We start from the raw sequence: 22,541 nt of genomic DNA on the forward strand, positions 1-22,541 counted from the left end.
AACTAGAAATCAATTAGTGGATGAAAAGATGAAATATTATAATATATTCACGTTCAAAGGCTATCATTGGTGCGTCTCTCCTTGATGGGCGGGGCTCGTCCGTATCATAACATGGCAGAGGGAAGTGACTCTGGCTGAACCTTGGACCACACAGACGTTCATCGTTTTAAGCTTTTTGCATTCCTAATTACTCACATCAAGAGGGAAACAAGGTAAGTGCAGGTTTATGTCACGTATAGTGAGCACTTGTACTCATGAAAAGCAAAATGGAGCAAGTAAGGCTGCCGACGTAAAACTTGTGTAACTCTCCATTAGCTCAGAGGCTAAAGCTGGCTAGCTTGTGAGTTCCAAGAGGGGCAACAGTCAGCCGTCACCTGTTACGGACGGTTCATGCTTTGACCTTTATCATTAAATGTCGATAAGTTGTTGCCTCGGGGGATGTTAATATAGATTATAATTGTCAGTGAATTCGGAAATGTGTTTTCTCTGCTCTGCCTCTGCACTGTTATCTCGCTCTGGGGACTTATCAGGTCTGCTGCACATGTGGAGCAGCAGGCTGGGTACATACACAACACCTTTATCTCTGTGCTCCTGTCTGTTACTTGCTCGTGGACACTGCATCCCATCTTTAACAGCTCAAAAAGCATGTTGCGAATTGTTTTTGTCAGCTTGATATTTAATGACGTTTTGCTTATAAGCATGATTTTGAAGTGATAATGTGATTCAGATAAGTTTAACATTTCTCCTGTTGAAGTCTCAGAGCCCTGAGCTGTAAAACAAAGTAAAATACAATGTATTCTCCTTGTGACTTCTTTATAGCAGCACTACCACTTCCAAATCCCTGTTTTGGGAGTTTTACTTAATTGGTAATAACAACTGAGTAAGTAAGTTTTTGTGCATATGCAGCAGTGGGGTCTCTGGAACAACAAAACACAAGCATGAAGACTTATCAGTATCAGTGTTTTGGTGTGTGATTGCAGATAAAATAGATTCATTTCAAAGAAAATATCCTACACTGGCTCTGATGCAATGTCTGTTGTCCCACTGAACGTCCCACCCACAACACTATCTGATTGGTTACATGTCACAAGTAATAGTCTCTCAACAGTAAATAAAATGAGTTTGCAAAGTAACTATTAACTAAAGTTATCAAATAAAAGTAGCAGAAAATGGAAATAATCAAATAAAGTACCTCAAAATTGTACTAAAGTACAGTACTTTAGTAAAAGGATTTTCATTTTCACTGCAAATGTACATTGGTTCCAAATATCGGTTATTGGTCTTTTTGATTACAAATAATCAGTGTTCATATCGGTCCCGAAAAACGCATATTGGTTGATCGCTAGTTAAGGCTTACTGTGTGCGTGTATTTTGCAGAGGGACACCATGGTAACAGAGGGTGAGCCCACGGACTTGGTCAAAGTGCTACACCTGCTGGTGCTCTCTTTCACCTGGGGCATGCAGGTCTGGGTCTCCTTCATCGCAGGTATGATGCTCACAGACACAGCAGTTGGCCTGCACAATTAATCAAAAATGTTATATTATCTAAATGGCAATAAGTGCAACAACCAAATCACAGAAGGTGCAATATTTGAAAAGTTAAAATGTGTGACAAAACCGCTTTATAATGAATTCCTTTACAAATGTTGATCTCCAGATGTAAGAAAACATGTTTGTTTGGTACAGAACCCGAAAAATGTCACATCATCATGATTTCAGTAGTGTTGTAATACAAAAACCATCATTCCCACTAATCGTGAATCATATCGCAATCATAGAATCTGTCAAAAAATAATCACAACCTTGATGTCTGTGTCTGCCTGCAGGTTTTGCGTTGGTGTGGCAGGTGACTCTGCACACCTTTGGCCTGGTGCAGAGTAAACTCTTCCCCGTATACTTCTACTGTCTGATGGGTAGCAGTGTTGTCAGCCTGGCTGTGTTTGCTGTGTACCACCCCCGAGAGCTGCTGGACTGGCACGAAAGTGTGCAGGTCGAACATCGCACCTGCACATACAATTTGAAATACTTTTTTAAAATCACATAATTGCAAGTAAATAACCACCATGTTGTTTGCCAGTAAGTGATCTCTTCTTGTCTTGCAGATGGGTCTATACTTTGTTGCGCTGATGATGGCTGGTCTGAACGCCCAGTGGTTTGGCCCAGCGGCCACTGAGGTGATGTTCCAGATGAGGGAGGTGGAGAAGGAGCACGGCCTGGGGAACCAGATTGGCCTGGGCAGCCAGAGAGAAGAGTATGCTAAGCTCAAAGAACAGGACCCCAAGTACAAAGCCTATAAGAGAACGTTCGGCCGCTACCACGGCTTGTCCAACCTCTGCAACCTGATAGGCTTCATGTGCACTACAACTAATTTGATCTACACAGCTCTGAATTTATCCACCATTTAGAGAAGAGCAGGTTTCAATTTATAGAATATCTAACAGTTGATGCCTGCTGTCATCATAGCAATTCATATGATATGGTGTATATGGACATCATGTGTGAGTGATACCATGTGAATGTAGTTTGCAGAAATGTTGTGTCCTTATGAGGGAGGATGCCTTTTGTTGCCATTGAGCTTCCAAAAAACTCACATTGCTATTCATTTTTATCAGTCGGTTAAGCACTTTAATCCGTTCAGTCAGTATCTAATTATGCTGTCTCACAAAATAACATGTATTTTTTTCATTTTTATATTTCAAGACAAGTAAATTTTATTTATATAGCCCAAAATCACAAATCACATTGCCTCAGTGGGCTTTACAATCAGCACTGTGTACGACACCCACTGTCCTTCGACCCGGATTCAAGTAAGGAAGAGCTCCCCCAAAAAAACATTTATTTTTTTTTAAAATTGATTATATGGCTCATGATAATACCCCCTGTAAATAATTAAATTTCCTTTAAAAACACAGTACAATACAACCTCAGTTGCTGTATGAGTATTTCACTTGCATCCCCAGCAGGGGGCGATGTTTGGACACGACAAGTGTATTCAGGAAAAGATTGTAGCTCCATTGATAAGCACAGAATTGACTACAGCATTTCGTTTGCAAAACATTGTGTTTTATTTTTCATGGAAATTTGTGTTAAATTTGTCAACACTGTTGAATTAACACTGTGATCGGGAGAATAAACAGAGTGCTGTTAATAATCGATGTGCACCCTCTATTTTGTCACTAAATTTGGTACTACAGGTATGTTTGTTATCAAAATCTGTTTTATTGGCCAAGTATGTGTACACTTTTCAGTGTACCACACCAAAAAACTCAACAAATACAGACAAGAATGATAAGAAATAAAGAATGGTGAATGGTCTGGACTCAACTGCACAAAAAAATGCAACGGTGCCAACAAAAAAGTTGGCCTTTTTATATAAGATCTTGTTTATTTTTTGGCTTTTAAATGTTTAATTAAGAATATTTACACATATAAAAACACTGAGATTACCTTTTAGACACGGTCAAACTACTATAATACAAATGATCCGGCTTAAAATACCCCCGAATACCCAGTCTGACCTGATTGGCCAGCTCAAACATGCCTGAGCCAGCACCCCTCACTGTGTCTCAGAACAGCTCTGTCGTGTTTCCAGCTTCCAATTAGCTTTACTTCCACTGTGAATATGAGGATAAATTATGGCAATGTTTGACATGGTGATGCACTGATGTAAAAAACAACAACTGGTAAAGCATAATAGGTCCCTGTTAAATCAATACTGTAATATAATGATACCACACCCATAAAATATTTGGTTTACATTTAGAAATATGTCAAAATACTTAAATAATTTTACGACAATGTACAGTTGCTTCAGCCAGCATTGGCCTGTCACAGACACATTAGTATCAATGACTGTGTTATCCAGTAGCACACACTGTTGCAATAAATAACAACTTTCAGCTGTGACCCAACCCTTCCAGAGAATTTAATTCAGGGGACAAGAGCCTACAGTCATGGTGCTAATTTACAGCCGGAGTTGATAAATTATAACACCCATTTCACTAATGATAAAAATACAATATACGATGTACAAGTCAGCCGCTCTGTATGGTGAAAACAGTACGAGCAGTTCAAAGAAATAACGAATAAATACTGGATAAATGCAGGACATGGTGAGGGTGGATCATGCACATGTGCAGGATATGCTGTATATTGACTGACAATGCATGATGATACATGTTAGAAACAGTGCATTTGAAGCTGTAAAAATAGAATCTATAGTGGAAGTCTTATGATCTTTATGCTCTAAAACAGAACACTTGTTTTATTGGATTGCTTTGGAAAGAAACCGCCCTTTGATAGATTCACACTGATGAGTGAATCCAGACCCAACAGACAGTGCCTGGATTTGGAAGAGGAAGGTTTTAATTTAATTACCAGTGACGCACATCAGGTTTTGAGAGGACCAGCCTTGAATGCAGACAAGCTACAGGATGAGAGATGCACCGTCCTTGTTCCGGCTAAAGTATCAGCACTAATGGATTATAATGGAGTCATTTCAATATAAAAAGCAGGGACTGAAAGTAAAAGGATGAGGTCTTTCCAAATGCAAATCACCTTGGCCTTTTTTTAAAGTGTTCCCTCCATCTGTGATCAGGACTTTAGTGACCATTTTATGAGATTTGTTTTAATTTTCTTGCTTTCTAGTCAATAAAAATACGGTATGGAATACACCAACAGAATTACCTCTGAACACCGTTTGTTTTATCTTGCTGGCATTGTGTTAACAAGCCTTGTTATCAGTTCAGAGAATATACAAGGAAGTGAGCCCAAGTGTCTCAAGGAACGAGATGAACTCCACTTTCTGAAACTCTCAGGGAATGCACTCTGTCCCGTCAAGTTGCCCTCTGCAATGGCATCAGGAAGTAAAGCGTGTTAAACCAGTGAATACATTTATCTGCTCATCTCTTCATGGTACAACTGGAGAGAGATTATAGGTGAAATGTTCATTTTCTCAAAAAAGCCTCGAAAAAGTGGTAGTATGTAGCAGTAGGTTATCTGGATCAGCCAAGTACGTACATGAAGGCCATGAAAAAAGTGCCCACCGTTTGAAAATTCCTCACTGCTGGGTGTGCAAAGTAAAACATGAGGAAGTAGAAAACAAAAGGAAGTGTTGAGGACTCGCACCAGACAAGTTCCACCATCCTCCCTCATTCCTGACCCACACAAGGAAATGAATTAGTGCGTGTTTATGTGTAAGAAAGAAGAGAGCCACTGCAGCAACCACACACTGTGAACAGACTGCTGCTCGTTCAGGGACCATTATTTGGACCTCCAATATTACTGCAGAGCAGCCCTGCAGTAATGTGGTGTGTTAAATTAATTATGAGTCTGGGAGTCTAGAGCAGTTTAATTCAATCATCTCTAATGTAGAGATGTAGGCCTCATTTGCTATTGTCTGATCCAGTGATGGATGAGCTATGCAGCAACAACACTGCGATCCTAATTGCAGGTACAAAGCAGGGGCTGTATTTGAACATTATACAGGAGGGATGAAAGTCATAACTGAGTATCCAACCCAGGAGTGTCATATATACTGTATAGGTTCCAACTTTGTCGGAACATTAAAAGAGAGTAGATTACACGAGGGATGAACCAACTGCTCTCTTTTGCATAAACATTTAGATCTGTATACCTCACTGTTTGATTAGATAATCAGTCCCACAGCAGGGGACTATTAACAGCAGCAAAGGGATTAGATAATTAACCATTCTAATGAAGGAAACGGTTGAATTGTATTGTGTGTAACTAATTGGAATCACTTTTATGTAAATTGACATGAGGCCAGATTTTTGTACTGAGAAAAATTGACTGAGCAGCTTAATTTCTGGGGTGTGGGGGCCCGAAGGCTGCAGTTAGCCCAGCTCGCTTCATTTGTGGCTATTTAATTGATTGCATTGTTTTTGTGTATGTTTCCCAGCTGACTTGATGGGTGTAAATACCAACTTCAACTCATTAACTTTCAGTTTCAAACACTGGTCTCCTGGGTGAACACCAAACCCAACCTACAGTAGGTTAGCTACTGTAGGTTAGCACAATGACAGGAAATAAGGGTAAAGAGCTAGCCTGGCTCTATCGGCACTTCAAAAACTGACACATTATCTATTTTGTTTAATGTGTACAATAACACATTGTGTGGACTGTTTCTTGTCTGGGTGGAGTCGCTTCCTGGAGTCTTGTCGTCACTGAGAGGGTAGAAACACACAGAAAGAAGCAGTGCCACCGGTAACCGCTGGGAGCTGCCACACTTGGATGGGCAGATCCATCGAACTGTCAATCGTTAGTCTACTGTTGCTATTTTGGTTCATAATGCTACCAGGTATGATTGGTTACTGCAAAGATTTTTTTCACTCCCTCCATGTCACAGTTGGTTCTTCTAGCCTTGTTCACTACCTGACCTTTTTTTTTCCCCAACTTTCCCATTGTGTCTCTAGTGAGGGCTTTGTCTCTTCTAATTAAAAATGACAGTGTGTCTTTACCCTGAGTTTTGTCAACCAGTGGAGATTTGCAACACACGACCAAGAGGCCCTTTAGAGGTGCTGGAAGGTGGATTTGTTACGTTTGAACAGAGCCAGGGTAGTTTTATTCCCCCTGTTTCACTTTGTGCTAAACTAGGCAGCTGCTGGCTGTCCTTTCATATTTAGAGTAGCTAAAAATATGACAGTGGTATCAATCTTCTTCTATACCTCTCTGCAACTAAGCAAAGAAGCATATTTACCAAAAATGTCAAACCATTCATTTAAACATAACAGGGTAGATTCACTTTAGTCTTATTTGCAGGACTAGTACAGGGGAGCTCATGTGATTTAGAAATGACCCCATAAACATAACCAATCTGCATCTGTTACAAGCATAAACAAATGTTTGCAGCTCATTGACTTTATTTTGCTCCTAACCTTCTTCGTCAACTCATTATGAGCTGCGATCAAAATTAATAATTGTTCAGCTGTTTGACAGGGTATGTTTAAAAAGAAGTACAAACCCAAATCACAGAGATTCCAGTCTGCACAGGACTTATATTATCACATGACCTCTGTGTTTGGTAAGATATGGTAGATAATTCGCAGTTGAATTTTTACTTTACAACTGTCATGGCAGATTCATACAGGATTAAGATCACAGAGACCTGTAACAAATTAATAGAGGTCCCCTGATAATACTAGTCCCATGCAAAAAGCTTTATGAGGGAGGGATGGGGGGTCAGTAGGGAGGCCATAGCTCACTTTTGACCAGGGGCCCCCTTAGAGGTTAATCCTTCCCTGCTGATAGGGATATTAAAGGAATGACACCATAGGAGGGAAAAATATCTATTATAGAGGCTAATAACAAGTGAGACTTCGTATATAATGTTATAGAAAAATAGGGGAGGAAAAATATAGGCCCCACAACTATAACTTCCTAAAAAAAACTTAGAGAATAATGAATATTGTTTGATAAATATGTTTTTGTTTTGAATAAAAGCCTTAAAAGACATACATCTAGTAAAGATGCAAACTAAGCTTGATGAAATAATTATTCCCATGGTAAGTCATAATTATGAGATAACAATTCATAGTCATGAGATAAAAAGTCATAATTATAAGATGAAAAATAGAAATGATGAGATAAAAGTCAAAAACGTGAGATAAAAAGTAAGTCATGAGATCACAAGGTCAAGATTATGAGATAAACATCTAAATTATGAGATTAACAGTTATAATCATAAAATAGAATGTCATAATTATGAGATAATGTCAAAAGTATGACAAAAAGTAATAATTATGAGATAAAAAGTCAAAATGATGAGATAAAAAGTCTATTATGAGATCATTAAATCAAGATTATGAGATAAAAATCGTAATTATAGATTAAAAGTCTTGTTAATGAAATAAAAAGTCCCAATTTTAAGACAAAAGTCAAAAATGATGATAAAAAGTCACACTAATGAGATAAAACCTCGAAAATATAAGATAAATAGTCATAATTATGAAATAAAAAGTGATGGTTCATTTCATTTGTTTTTAAATATCATAAATCTATTACTTCTACCTCATAATTTTGATTTTTACAAAACATTGTCTCATAATTATCACTTTTTATCTCACGATTTCGATCTAATTATAACATCCATTTTTATTCTTTAACCAGTGAAACGCGCCTCCGTACAGCAGAGACACATCTGTGTGTGTGTGTGTGTGTGTGCGTGTGTGTGTGTGTGTGTGTGTGTGCGTTAGCGTGGTGCCCGCGCGCTCACGTGCGCAAGCGCCGCGGACAGCCCTCTCCTCTCCAGCCCTCGCGCGGTGCAGCCTGACAGCCTCAGGTCTGAGCGGCCGCTTCACTGTCCGCAGTAACTCAGAGACGGAGGGAGCTCCAGACACAGTCTCAGCTGTAAACACTCGACCCAGATCCGGGAGCTGCCCACCGCCGCGACGACACCGGGACACGGAAAGAGGTAGCCCGCAGAGGAAGGAAAGCAGGTCTGGCTGCTGGAGCTGTTGCTGGAGCAGAGGAGGATATTTCAGGTGCTAGCAACACTTTCGTTGGCCACTTTACCCCCCGGGCATCTCACCGGCGGACGGACGACAGTCGAAAGGGAACTGAGGTGGACTTCTGCTTTCTTCAACAAGAAGGTAAGTTTGTTTAAGTTTCCAGCTGTTTTTTTTGTTTTTTTCCCTGCCTCACGCTTCCTTCTTGCTCGAGTCCTTCACTCAGAGGAAAGTTTTCTTTCTATTTAAGCTAACAGGTTTCCCTCCGCGGAATGATACCTAATGTTTGGGGTCTGTCTTTGTCCGCCACACTAGTGCTGCATAAAGTGGGGTTATATTGAATAAAACCAATATCTGAGGCTTTATTGCCCCTCTGTGTTTGCATTTCAGTCCTTTCCCGTAATGAAAGAACTGATGTGACAGCTGCCAACTAATCAGTACTGGTCATTTCCTGCGGGTCAGGCAGGCTGCTGGCTCCTGGATCAGCAAACAGTGCCAGCTGAGGGAAGTGGCTGCACCAGCAACAGGCTCTATTCGCTATAATGACCTTTTATTTGTTTTTACTGGAGATAATGCTGCTCCACTGTGGCATAAAGGAGCTGCCATTCTCATTCATCCATGCTGCAGCTCAGGAAATGGCAGTCCTGACTACAGGGAGGATGTCTGTCCTCTCAGAGATGACTGTCCTGATATCATGACAGGTGCTGATGTGTGACTCTCTATCAAAGTCATCACAGCTGCTCAGTCTCCCTGTTTTTGTTGTCTAGTGTTGCTTTAAAGTGTTGCATGTGGATGAAGAAGGCTTTCTAATCGCAGTCAGTTGTGTTCCTTAGAAGTTATATCATGTGTTTCTTGGCAGAGGGAACTTGACGGTGCACAGTTACAAGAAAACAGATCTTGTAATTTAAATGACATGCTTATAAAAAGGGGATAATACCATTTAAGAAATGTCTTTATCACGTATGAGCCTACTTTTTTGCCTGCAGACATCCTGAGCCGCACAGTAAACACGGAGGACATGTGATTGGGTTTACTTCAGGCTTAAGCAGAGCTGATGGGAAGTTGAAGAAAATAATACATTTTTGAGTGGGTGGGTCCATGCTATGGGATCCCTGAGACCCTTTCAGAGCACAGGCATCATGTGATTTGTGATTTTTAAAAAATTTTTTTACAGCCTATGTCTCGAGAGATTAGAAAGACTTGGGAGTTGCGACTTGACCACAGGTCTTTATGTAACACCCAGAGAACAGAAAAGATTTCGTTTACAGGGCATGTACCTTGGCTTTATATTTAGCAGCGAAGAAAAGTTGTGAAAGAGTATTGTGGTATTGTCCCACTGTTGGTAAGAAGCAGTGTTTCATTACAACATCAGCCAGCACGCAAGATTACACAGGCTGCTGTGTGTAGAAAGTCTGCTTCAGCCACAGTGGACTGGAAGTTACATGTGTGTTACTGCAGTGAGAGAAAAACAATACAAATCCAATGAGAATGTGGAGGTTTTTACTTGAACTGAAAGTTAGTTTCAACCCATTATTACTAAGATTTTCAGCATTGCAGGGCTTTCAATAAGTCTCAAGAGTAACAATGACAGCAGACAGCAGCAAAATATTTTCCTGTAGTGCATATTGAATAATTCATGAGCAATATGGTTAGGGCTGCTGGTGATTGCTTACTCATGCAGTCCTTACATCGCTTCTCAAAGATGAATTTTATACAGACACACAGCTGTATACAAGATATCAGTGTCCTCTCACACCTCGGCACTGTGATTATTGTGGGAGTAGACATGTGTGCACACAGTCTTCTCTCATTCTCTGTAATGAGCATTGTCTCCTCCTTCCTTCTTTTTTCCATAGCCCTTGGTTGTAGTGTGATAGATGTCTCTATCCTGCTCTGGATACCTCCATCTGGCCAGTTAAAAGCTGAGGGAACTGACTGCTTTGACCACTAATGGGTCTTGCTGGCAGCTGAGTCCTAGTCCCGTCTCCACGGAGACGAGTCAGGGCTGAGCCGCTCAGATTGATCAGCTGTGTGTGTGTTCAGAGGGACAGACATGGCTCGTCCTGCGCTCTCCTTTTCACACCCAAAGCTGTGCGGCTGCTCTGCCTCCTCCCACGGTTTGAATGACTGATGCTGAAGGGCTTAATGGCAGGTAATCTCATACCTGCCCTCAGGGGAGATTACGCTGAGATGAATGGCCACAATGAAGCAGACAGACAGATGGCCCAGCTTCCCATAATTTGAAAGCATAAGTGTTAGCTATTCTACATTTTATCTTTCAGTTATGTTTTTCCGATTGATTACAAACATTATAATGGAGTCGTACCATCACGTTGGACACTGATGGGTTTCACTAACATCTGGCTGAGCTTTGCATCAAGTAGAAGAACAAATACACTTTGTTTCTTCTGTTATATTCCAGTGAGTTGAGCATGCTTGATTCTAGTGCTGAAAAGCTAAGTTGTCTAAGTCTCACCCAGCCGAGAAAGATGTCTCCCGCCACCACCGACATGCATCCCCATGCCAGGTTTTAAAATGTCTTCTTCTCTGCGCCATATGTCCATAAATTAGCCTGTTCAGCCTCAGAACGTTGAATCAATGTTAGCCGGCTAGCTGTACTGAGGAAGGTAAACTATGAAAACACAAATAATAGCGGCACAAAAGAAAGAAAGAAACTCCGAGAAATACACTAACAGTGACCCGCAGAAAAGAAACACCACTGGCATCATTGTCACCGAGTGTCTTGGGTTCATCTAACTGGGCAGGTTTGATAAGAAAATAATGAATAGGAGACAGACTGCACCGTCGGCCATCACTGAATGACAATACCATCGTATATCCTCCCAACCCTAATGCCTGTGGTCAAATAGTCTTTGCTTAAGTAGGCTCCTAACTGAGTGAAATGACCCGGGGATGGCAGCCATGATAAAAGTCAAATTCTCTAAATGCTAAGCAAGGGTGCTTTAGTGCTTCCTTTCTTATCTCCTTTAGCAAAGGGTACACTGGACCGTCCTTTATGAAAGGAAAGGAGATAACACAGGTGGATTCTCTCAGCACTGCTGTTGTCTTTATCTAAGTCATTATGAATTTCAATTTCATTTGTTGGCACATTGCTATACTTGATCTGATCTAATTACAGATCATGACAAAAATACAAAAAAACATTCAGGATTGTGGTGAATTTCCATTATTGGGACAATCATGAATCAGGATGATCGTGAACATCCTCATGAGTGACGTGAAAATGCTGATAAGCTGGATAGCATATGATCCTATGTTGATTTCCTGATATATTTTGAATCGTTACAAGGAAAGCCTGTATCTCTCCAGTCATTCCAAAGCCCATCGTATATCCCACAAATAAGTTAAATCAGCTGTGTGGAAATACCACAGATTCTAAACTACAGAAATTGGGGGAAGGAACGTGTATCGTTTAACATGCAAGCTCGCAAGCATGCATGTGTGTTTTTGTACCTCAGAAACGAATCAACAGCAGGAACAACATTTGAACACTACAACGACGTATTACCTTTAAAGTTGAAATGGCAAACAGTTGCTTATTTAAGTATCCAGCACTTAGAGAGCAACATTACCATTCATTTGGAGTGATGTTTGTGATCACTTGGGGAGGGAGTTTTTAGTTGACTCTAACCAGTGTCAGCCATGCCCAGAGACTGATTGCAGTCATGGCATTTATGGTACCAAATGTAGCATGTAAAGTTCATTTCTGAATTCTGAGTTTCTCCTTCTCCTTCCTCTCTAGATGGCATCAAATGACTCGCGACTCCAGCAGCAGCCCTCCCAGAAGGATGCGGCCGACCAGAACTTTGACTACATGTTCAAGCTGCTGATCATTGGCAACAGCAGCGTTGGAAAAACCTCCTTCCTGTTCCGCTACGCAGACGACTCCTTCACCTCTGCCTTCGTCAGCACCGTGGGCATCGATTTTAAGGTCAAGACTGTCTTCCGCAATGACAAGAGGATCAAGCTGCAGATCTGGGTGAGCAGGCTAAGGATGCAATACATTGTGGTTTTTGTGTTACTACACTTCTGACAGCATAAACAACAGCTTTAGTCAGCCAGACCACAGCCAGATGCAATACTTATTTAATGTAAAGTTCATAACCTCTCTCACTCTCTTCTACACTTGACCTTAATGCAGATTTAAATTTGTTGTTGTTAAAGAAAGTGGGCGCTCCAGTCTCTCAGATTGTATTGCTTTAGTTGTAAAGTGTAAAGTGTAAGTAAAAGAGTGAGATAAAGAAAAGAAAAGTTAGCTTTTTGGCACGTAGAAATCCCTTCCAGGCAACTTGGAGATAGAAGGCTCACCAGAACACCTTTAAAGACCAGGTTTGTCTAGAATAGTGGGTTTGGCCCTTTTGTAAGTTCAGCCCTGTGAATTGCGCAAGTGTAAAAAGTGACTTCCTCATGGTTTCATACCCATTCTTACTCCCTACCCTTATCTGTAAGTACTTAGGTATTTACATAATAGTATTCAGGAGACAGATCAACTGGAGTAAAAGAGTTAAGACACAGTGAGAAACTGTCTCACCTCAGGATGTGGAGGTTTCTCGCCTTTCATTAAATCTGCAATAACTGCTTGTTTTGGACACTTAGGCAGCGATGGTAATGATACTATGTGGGTTTGTCACTACAAGTGACATGCATATTTTTGGGGAAGGTTTCTTCTTCTCAAATTGAATTAGTTATATGTTTTGAGGCTACACAGTAATTACAACAAGTATTGTGATAATATAGTTTGTGACTGGAGCTCCCAGTGAAACAATACAATAGCCCTGCTTAAATACCAAATTGGTGTAGCTCATAATGTTTCACCTGTAAGTGTTGATTCAGCCATATTTGAAGATGTAATGTTGTTAAGTTTTTTGTGTGTTGCAGTTGTTGTGTCTGTGTCTGAGTGACTGACTTTGCTAATTCAGTTTTTCATTTTTGTTAAGCACATGTTGTCATGAGGTTTGAGAACCTGTCATTGCTACATTTCAAGAGTTTGTGGCTTGTTTGAGTGACATTGCAGCAAGTCATGAAGGAGGAAGTCACGACTTAAAGGCAGCTTTGCAAGTAAAGTGAATTTTAATTAGCAACAGTTACTGGATGTGGTTCTCTTTTTAATCATAAAAGTCAATTTGCTCATGATAACAGTCACTTAATGTCTTCAGTGGCCTTCAGGATAGTCCCAAATGCAATTTTCTGCTTCCAGGGGGGTTGTTGTCATACTTGCTGAAACTTACAATCATCACTTATCTTATAAGGATGTCACAATTTTGATTTTAAATTGAAAAATGATCGAAATAAGCCCTCATTTTCCACAATCAAATTCAAATGCAGTACAGACAATAGCAGCCTCAATTTATTTCTTGGTTTACTTGTGGAGAAAAAAACTGAATTGAACTTGAAGTGATAACATTACCAAAGATCCTGTATTGATTTTGCTTGGGAAGATGTTTTACTCGGGACAGATTTGAGAAACTCAGCTTTGTTACTAACAGAATTTCTATCTTTTGTTGTTTACTGTTAAATCACTAAAGGCTGGTATTTTTGGTTGAACTCTGGAATCTTTATTTTTGGTGAATATTATTTGAACTTGCCTGCGAAAAGCCACCAGGATAAAGTCAAAATGTTGTTATGAATAGCCCCATCTTTTCAAAGAAGAATTTGAAAATGAAAATGATGATTGTTAGGACATAAAAGTCTAACCCCTACATTCCACCAGGACCATCTTGGCCCCATTACTAGTAGTAGTAGTAGACTAGTACTAGTCAATGCTGATGTTTCCATACGCAGCAAGTCTATGTTTTCATGGAGGCGGACAGTAGTCGCAGCAAACTGAACAGAGCTGATCGTGCTGGGCAGGAAGTCACACACAGGAACAGCATAGTGCAGCCGGTCAGTTTTCAAAATAAAACACCCTGTACCGTTTCGGGATCATGTTTCACTTCACTACATCGACATTACGTCACCGAAGGATTTAAGTACGTAGCCTACTCACCCGGCACAAAAATCAAGGAGAATGTGACGAAATAAGCAAACTCTCAGGAGGTCTACTGTATCGCTGGCAGCACGCTCCGCTTCTGTAACGCTGTCGGTGGGATATGCAGTCGCATGGAGGACGGAGTGAAATAGCGTCGCACATGTAACGTCATAGAAACTTGCCTGATGGAAACCAGGGGTAAGTCTTACAACAGCATAGCTGTCAGTGCTAAACAAAATGTTTAAATCGAAAATCAAATCGTATTGTGACCTTAAAATTGAATCGTGATTTTGAGAATCGTCACACCCCTAAACTTGTAGGCTGTGATGCCATAGAAGTGCTCCATTTCTTGCTTTTTATCCGTCTTATGCCTCTTCTTAGTACAGCTGACACAATGTCGCTTTACTTAAAAAAACAAACCTGAAGTATTCGCTGATTTTGACATCGAATGCCATGGCAACAGGAGAAGCTTAAAGGCATTCGGGCCACACCTAGTGGTCTTAAACAAGCTTTTAGAAGTGATGTCATCGAGGTTGTCTCAGCTTGCTTCTGGAGACTTTTATAAAGCTCCTTAAACCAAGGTTATGATTTTGAAAGACATTAGCAGGAGTGTAATTTAAAAAAAAAAAAACATGATGAGAGGAATTACTAGAAATGACTTTTGGGGGGTTTAAGCCAAAAAAAGGACAAAAAGTCAGGAGTACCTCTTCATAAATGATTTGCCTTTTTTTGGAAATAAGCATATTTGCTTTCTAGCCAAGAATTATATGAGAAGATCAGCACCATTCTCATGTTTGTATGGTAATTATTAGCAATTAAAGTTACATCCAGCTGCTGGTCAGCTTAGCCAAAAGACAGGAAATGGGGCCGTAGCTGGAAACAGCTGGATCAAGCCGAGTCAACACCTCTGACGGTTTCAATAAAACATTTAACCCTGCCACTCATTGCTGGTCCTCAACATTTTACCTTAAGGTGTATCTTTATATTTGTCCACCACTTGCACATTCATCACAGAACACTACAAATCCAATTGATATACATAGCTAAGGTTATTCAAACAGATGATTCATTTGAACCAACAATATTTGAGCTACTGTATGATACACAAACAGTGACCAGGATGAATCAGCAGCAGAGGAGCCCACACCAAAACACACACTAACCTACCCGACCAAGCATGTGTCTCTGTAGAATGACATGCAGCGTCAGTGGTGTGTCATATTCTAACAGCTGAGGAGGAGGGTGAGAGAATTAACCATACTAACTCTATAATGTGTGTGGGGTAATTGTGTGATTAGTTGGGTTTTGAGAAGCTTGTCTGTGCCCGGCCTACTTATGGTGCTGTTGAATGACGAAGAGACCTGGTATTTCCTAACCTCAGGAAGCTGAGGAAGTTCCCTATCAGCATCTGACGGAGACATAATGAAGATATACAGCAGGCAGCGCTAGTGGAGCAGTGTGTTTAAAGGGTGCGGGAGCAGCAGGCGTGTCTTAATACGAGTCCTCCCTCATGTGGTGTTAATAATCAACCCTGAAATTTACTGCCTGTTAAATTCATGTTAGCTCCCAGTGAACTCCAGCTGTATGAGACTTCACCAGGTCCTCAGACAAAGAGTATTGTTAATGATTCCACTCTGCCAGCTGCCAGCCTCCCTTTTGTGTTGCCTGATCACACACCACGTGGCCGCTGCACAGTATCACAGAGCTCCAGCATTCATGTACAATGTGTTCACACTGTGTACACTTACTGTTTACATCCCTCCTTTTTGTATCATGGAAATAAGTTCCTGATCTTTGAACAAACATGCACACACCTTTTGCACACTTAGCATAAATACATCATCAACACATATGTTGTGTGTGGTAGCCCAGGGGACGACATCCTGTGTGTGCCACTAATAGAAACGCAGGTGACGCATGTTTAAAGATCAGGGTCCCAGTGACGTCAGGGCACTCAGAGGCCTGATTTCAACCCCTCCCTGTCTATCATCATACATATACACACGAGAGAGCAGCTTTTGTTTACTGGCAGGGGTTGATTATAGCAACCCTGGAGACAGTCTATTTGGTTAGACGTCCCATTACGCTGCCAAATATTTGTTCATCTCTGTGTGGATGAGATAAAGATGGACCTGGAATATTTGACACTTTACTGAAACAAAAATAACCTCCTACAGAAAGCAGATTGTCTGTGGCTTCGAGAAGAATAAAAGAAAATACGAAGCCTGTCTCTGATAGGATTTATGCAGCAGGCTGCCCTCTGTCTTGCCCATTTTGTAAAGTGAGAAGGATCATTTGGGCCGACCACCTGCAGCAGTCCTGAATGTAATGGAACATTCATAACCCTCAATGGCCTCGGGTTACCTGGACAACCCACACCTCCACCTCCCCCTCCCCCTCCTCCTGATGTGAGGAAAATATCAGACAAACACAGAAACACACACATAGACCCCTGATGCAAATGGACTTCAAGTAAACATGAGAGTCTACCTAACCCAGTCCACCTGTTTAATCCTCCTGCTTTGAGCATCCAGCAAACTATTTTGAGTCGTCGACTGTGACATTACACGTGGCCTCCATTTAATTAGAAGATGCTTCTGATAAACTTAATGTGGCAGAGAGGCAACAGTCCTCCTCTGACTCTGTGAAGCTCGCGTTTCTGTGTGTTTGTTATAGATGCAAGCCAGAAGTCCTGGTTTGATGAGAAATGATAGTGACGGGAGCTCATATGTAAATGCCATCCTCTTGTTTATTGTGTGGAGTGGAGCAAGTGGCATTTTCATGTGGTAATGAAGCCAAATGGTTTGGAAGGAGTGAAAGAGAGTACAGTCTTACCTTCCCCAGTACACAGGATCCATGACTATCTTTTCTTTTCAATACTATCATTGATTAACTACACCACTGATTCTCAACCAGGGGTACTTACCACAAGGGCTACTTCTGCAGTTGCCACGTAAATGAGTGGCCAGCTTCTGCCACTCGGAGTGGTAATGCAAACTTGACCAAACCGACTGACAGTTGTATGAAAAAATTATTGTAACAAGATTGATGTTTATATATTTAACAGTGATGAATAATGTCCAGCTCAAGCTCAAAATGAACTTATTTAGAGCGTGACGGATGGTGTTGATGGGGGAGTAAAATTAGGCAGTGGTGCTGGAGTGAAACAATGATGGATCCACTCCACTGTACAGTGTGGCAACTCAGGTGACTGTTACAGATGAGTATTGCAGCGACGGGCCATAGTTTGAACAATATTGCCCCCTTGTGGTTCCACTATATGTATTGAGTGATCACAGGGGTATTAAGGATTTTCTGTCTTTTTAGAATTTAATAAATATAAAGTGTATGGAACATAATATATAAACATATACTGTGTATGTGTGTGTGTGTGTGTGCGTGTGTGTGTGTTTGTGTTTGTGTTTGTGTTTGTGTGAATGCAGGATACAGCAGGGCAAGAGCGCTACCGTACCATCACCACAGCCTACTACAGAGGAGCCATGGGCTTCCTGCTCATGTATGACATCACTAACCAGGACTCGTTCAACGCAGTTCAGGACTGGTGAGTTGGACATTTTGGCCCGTTAATACTAACATCAGGAGTTAAAGGGTTTTATCCCATTTGTAATTTAGTTAGACCATCTCATAAATGGTCTCAGGAATTGAATGAAATGTGGTAAGAAGTTATGTCATCAACCACGGAAGAAGAAATTACCTTTTGGTAAGGATAGCTCCACTATGTGGTCAAGTACGAGATATTTTTGCTCATAAGTCTGCTAGTGTGAGTTGTGTAACTATACCTAGCCTTTTCATGGATTCCTTGGTGTTTCACTTAGTGTATTTATCCATATAGATCATGTCCATGTCTGTCTTACAGGGCGACGCAGATCAAGACCTACTCATGGGACAATGCTCAGGTGATCCTGGTCGGTAACAAGTGTGACCTGGAAGACGACAGGCTCGTACCCACAGAGGACGGCCAACGACTGTCAGAGGAGCTCGGTAAAAATCTCTTTAAAGTTTTGTCTTGTTGTTAAACTTGTGCTTCTTAGCTTCTGCAGACAGATATTGTACGCATGCATGTACGATTTCTCTGTGTATTTTAACATGCCTATATCATGTGTCAGCGTAAATAAAATGAAATCATGTTCTGCTCCCCCTCAGGGTTTCAGTTCTTCGAGGCCAGCGCAAAGGACAACATCAACGTGAAGCAGGTGTTTGAGCGTCTGGTGGACGTCATCTGTGAGAAGATGAACGAGAGCATGGAGGGAGACATCAACCTCATGTCCAACCACGGGAACCAGGGCCTCAAAGACTCGCCTTCAGAGAGCCACGGGGGCTGTGCTTGCTAAACCACCGGCTTTCTGACCACTTTCCCTAACGCACGTGCACACACACACACGCACACACACACACACACACACACACACACACACACACACACACACACACACACACACACCATACATAGACCAAGTCCTTCACTGTGCCTCAACCATGGACAGTGCAGCACCTCTTCCTGTCTCTTCACTCCAGCACCGCCCTGCTTTGCTTTGGCCACACAGCGCAGTCGAACCCAAGGACAGCTAGCTGAGATAATCTTCATCAGTGCCGTCAGACCGCTCTCCTCCTCAGGCATGTCCTTCTGTCTTTTCCTTTTAAAGAGGCCTACTCTGTCTCTGTGGCCTCGACCCATCGGCTCTGTGGTAAAACCTGGCCTCATTTCTGTCCGCCCACCACATCAACTGCCTTGACCGCTGCTGCCCATTAGCATTTTAAATGTCTCTGAAACATTTGTACAGGAGCTTTCATTTTCTGAGTCAAACATTGGTGAATATTATAGCTAGAAGCTAGTAATGTCAAATAGTGTCTATAGATGGCTGCACTTTTGGCATTCATTGTTTTATTTAAAATTCATACAGTACATGTGCTAAGGTTTGACTTAGCAAAGTTAACTAAGCAAACACTCTATATTAAATTTGGCACAGTTTTAAAATGATGACAGCAGTCAGACATAGACATACATAAGATTTGATTGTCACTCATGAACAGCCGTTTAAACAATATTATATATAGAACATGACATTTCTGAAATGTTAGGGCTTGTTTTTGGACTTCATATACCTTTCAGTTGATAGATTATAGAAACTGTCACAGCAGCTGCCAGAATGACAGTTCAGAGTGTAGTGGTGGTGTAACTGCCCAATCATATCTAGGACACCTCATGCTCTTGACTGATTGAAGGAGAGATGAATGATTCAGTTTTGTACAGCCTACATGAAATGATGAATGTCTCAAAGAAAGGCATATTGACAAAAATGAAATATTGTTGATGTTTTGGGAAATCCACTTATTGTCTTTTGAGTAGATGAGAAGGTTATCATGCTCATGCCTATATTCTAAAAATGAAGCTACAGCCAGCAGCTGGTCAACTTAGCTTAGCATGAAGATGTTTTTAACATGGGTAAACAAATGAGACATTATGGTAGGATTTTGCTACCTTCGGACAGAGCTAGGCTAGCTGTGTCCTCCTGAAGCTAAGCCAAAATCCTTTTAGGCTGTTCCTGTCACTTGGCAGCCATCCTGGTAACGCACCCAGGCAATTATTTCGGGATAATAATACCAGGCCCCTATCTAAATGAATGGGCAGAGAGCCTTAACTTTCAAAAACTTCATGTATAGAATCACCTGTCAAAACCGCATAAAGTAAATTTGCCTAAAAATAAGGTTTAAAATGCTTTCTTCCCACAGGAAATACTTCTACTGCACATGCGCACAATTTCATGCCAGCAACTTATTTTACGGCTCAATTCTGTGTCACGACGTAACGCTTTCAGCTCATCCCATCAGGGTATTTCAACAAATGCGAGTTTAATGTCTAATGTTTTGATAACCTCATATTATTTTGGTAATCCTGTATGAGAAGTCCGTCTGCAGCCGCACCAAATTAGTTGAAACTGTTAAACTCAATATTGCATTTGCTACATTGCAACAGCACAATCAGCTGATATGTTTCCTGGTTGTGATAAAACGACTGGCCTTTTTGGGGGAAAGGGCAGGATATGTGTCTTACAGGAGCCATCTCAAATGTTACTGACATTTCTATTCAAAATGCTTTTGGTGCTATGTCTCCTCTCGTATAATGTCTCTGGCTAAGCTAAGCTAACCAGCTGCTGGCTGTAGTTTTCTGTTTATCGTACAGACATGAGAGTGGTGTCTCCTCAATCTTCAGTCTGATTCCATCAAATGTTGAATACAATCATAATTTCCATTGTCTCTAAACTAAATCAGTAAAGCGCAGCCAAATTAAATTCAGTTGGAACAATAAAACATACCTTCATGTTTTTATTTCTTTGCTCCAAACCATCATCAGAGGTTTATAATCCGTTATCTACACTGGGAAAAATGCCACCAAAATGCCAAAAACAATGAATACAAGGTGTTTCTTGCTTGAAATAAGTAAAATAATCTGCCAATAGAAAAAGTGAAATTGTCTACAAACGACTCCCATTTATCTCACTGAATTGATACTTTCTATGTGTCTTATATTGAGTGTAATTAGATATTTTTGACTAAAAACTAGTTTTTGCAGTGTAACCTAGATGATTCCTCTGTAGAGAGAGGTTGACGTCTCATCATTCATCACTTACTATGAAGTGAAAGCGTCGATTATGATGACAAAGAAAATGTCATGATGAACCTCATGTTGACAGTTGCTCGATTGGCTTAGCACCTTTTTTGGAGCACACACAGCTGGAGGGCTGTGATGCAGGTAAATGTTGGGCCTTTTCGGTCAGGAAGTCATTTAACACTCTTGACACTTGTATTTGTCACATGACCTGCCTCGTGGCATGTCCTCGCTACCCCCTTTATTTCAGTCTTTGTTTAACACCTTCTCTCTCTCTCACACACACACACAGACACACTCACTTTTCACCAAGACACACACACACACACACACACTTCAACTGCAGCATGGCCCAACAGTTGGCATGGCAAACCTACAATGCTTGAGAACTGAGGATTTACAAAGTGCTGAATTATCTTCTTTTTTTTTTCTTTGCTACTGACATAATGACTGTTTCTTGAAGCAGCACAGTGTGTATGTGTGTGTTCTCAGAAAGGGAAAAAACGCTGATCTCTGAGAAGGAGAAGTCAATTTCAACTGTGCCGGTGCCATTATTAAAAAGTAATGAGCTGGCGCAGAGTGTCAGTTAAAAGAGCCTGTGTTACTTTATATCCCCTTACTGTAACAATCCCATGGTGTAAGTGAAGAGAATAAAAGGACTTTTTGTCTTCATACCACATTATGTTTGCCATTGGTTAAACTGTGCTTTATTTTTTGTTTTGTTTTCCTTTTTATATCATTTTTGTTTCTGCTGAAACGTGAAAAAAACAACTAAAGGACACATTCTTTTGCTATCACTTCCTGTTAGCTAGCGCCGCTTGACCATCAGCGTCCACGTGCTGACTACCGCCTGTCGGTTAGAATCAATCATAACCTCTGCACCATGATAATAGCCTCACGTTGCAGTGCCAGAGCCCATCTTTTCTTCGCACAGCTCTGAGGTCGGGTCACAACTGGTGGTCAGTTCACTCCCTCCTATTGTGCAAGCCTGTGGTCAGTTATCTCTCCTGCCAGCGTGTCTTGCTGAATAGTGATATATGTTTACAGATATCAGATAGCTGATATTATCATCTCATCTGCACCACAGTGAGCTATCGGTTTGTCCTAAGGAGGCTCTTGGCGAGATCACTCACTCATAACACTACATTTGTATTACAACATTTGTGTATAATGCACTGTGCAGGTTTGCACTGTATTCAAATGGGATGCAGAGAGCATATAATACGAGGCAGTTTCACTGAAGGAGCTTTAAAACGGCGGCTGCTGCTTGAATACATATTGAATGTGCTAAACTGTTCACTGGTATTGAATTTTTAACAACCTTGTCTTGTATCTGCCATATGGAGAAACTACTGACTGACGCTTTTGTACAAATAAGTCTGTAGCATCCAGAGCTGTAAGTCTGGGGCGAGCTCTTTTCTTTGTTACGTTTATAATCCTGTTGTTTTCATGTCTTGCA

The 22,541-nt window shown here is 41.0% G+C and overlaps 2 protein-coding genes across 2 annotated transcripts; both read left to right on the forward strand.

Annotated features, from left to right (window-relative positions):
- Positions 1–90: 90 nt before the first annotated feature.
- On the forward strand, positions 91–3,151 carry tmem205 (transmembrane protein 205). The gene is made up of 4 exons (XM_073494861.1): positions 91–212; positions 1,378–1,486; positions 1,827–1,990; positions 2,103–3,151. The coding sequence occupies exons 2-4, from the start codon at positions 1,387–1,389 to the stop codon at positions 2,403–2,405; spliced, it is 567 nt and encodes a 188-aa protein (XP_073350962.1). The 5' UTR covers positions 91–212; positions 1,378–1,386; the 3' UTR covers positions 2,406–3,151.
- A 5,150-nt stretch (positions 3,152–8,301) lies between these two features.
- On the forward strand, positions 8,302–21,758 carry rab3db (RAB3D, member RAS oncogene family, b). The gene is made up of 5 exons (XM_073495205.1): positions 8,302–8,609; positions 12,229–12,465; positions 17,898–18,016; positions 18,332–18,456; positions 18,619–21,758. The coding sequence occupies exons 2-5, from the start codon at positions 12,229–12,231 to the stop codon at positions 18,804–18,806; spliced, it is 669 nt and encodes a 222-aa protein (XP_073351306.1). The 5' UTR covers positions 8,302–8,609; the 3' UTR covers positions 18,807–21,758.
- The last annotated feature ends 783 nt before the right edge of the window (positions 21,759–22,541 follow it).

This window comes from Pagrus major, chromosome 23 (genome assembly GCF_040436345.1).
Source record: "Pagrus major chromosome 23, Pma_NU_1.0".
NCBI classification, from domain to species: domain Eukaryota; kingdom Metazoa; phylum Chordata; class Actinopteri; order Spariformes; family Sparidae; genus Pagrus; species Pagrus major.

What these genes read in the sequence shown, in the direction of transcription:
- tmem205 (XM_073494861.1), top strand. Translation starts at nt 1,387, where the DNA reads ATGGTAACAGAGGGTGAGCCCACGGACTTGGTCAAAGTGCTACACCTG. An exon ending in CTGGGTCTCCTTCATCGCAG is followed by an intron (nt 1,487 to 1,826) that starts GTATGATGCTCA and finishes GTCTGCCTGCAG; the next exon opens with GTTTTGCGTTGGTGTGGCAG. An exon ending in ACTGGCACGAAAGTGTGCAG is followed by an intron (nt 1,991 to 2,102) that starts GTCGAACATCGC and finishes CTTGTCTTGCAG; the next exon opens with ATGGGTCTATACTTTGTTGC.
- rab3db (XM_073495205.1), top strand. Translation starts at nt 12,229, where the DNA reads ATGGCATCAAATGACTCGCGACTCCAGCAGCAGCCCTCCCAGAAGGAT. An exon ending in GGATCAAGCTGCAGATCTGG is followed by an intron (nt 12,466 to 17,897) that starts GTGAGCAGGCTA and finishes GTGTGAATGCAG; the next exon opens with GATACAGCAGGGCAAGAGCG. An exon ending in TTCAACGCAGTTCAGGACTG is followed by an intron (nt 18,017 to 18,331) that starts GTGAGTTGGACA and finishes TCTGTCTTACAG; the next exon opens with GGCGACGCAGATCAAGACCT.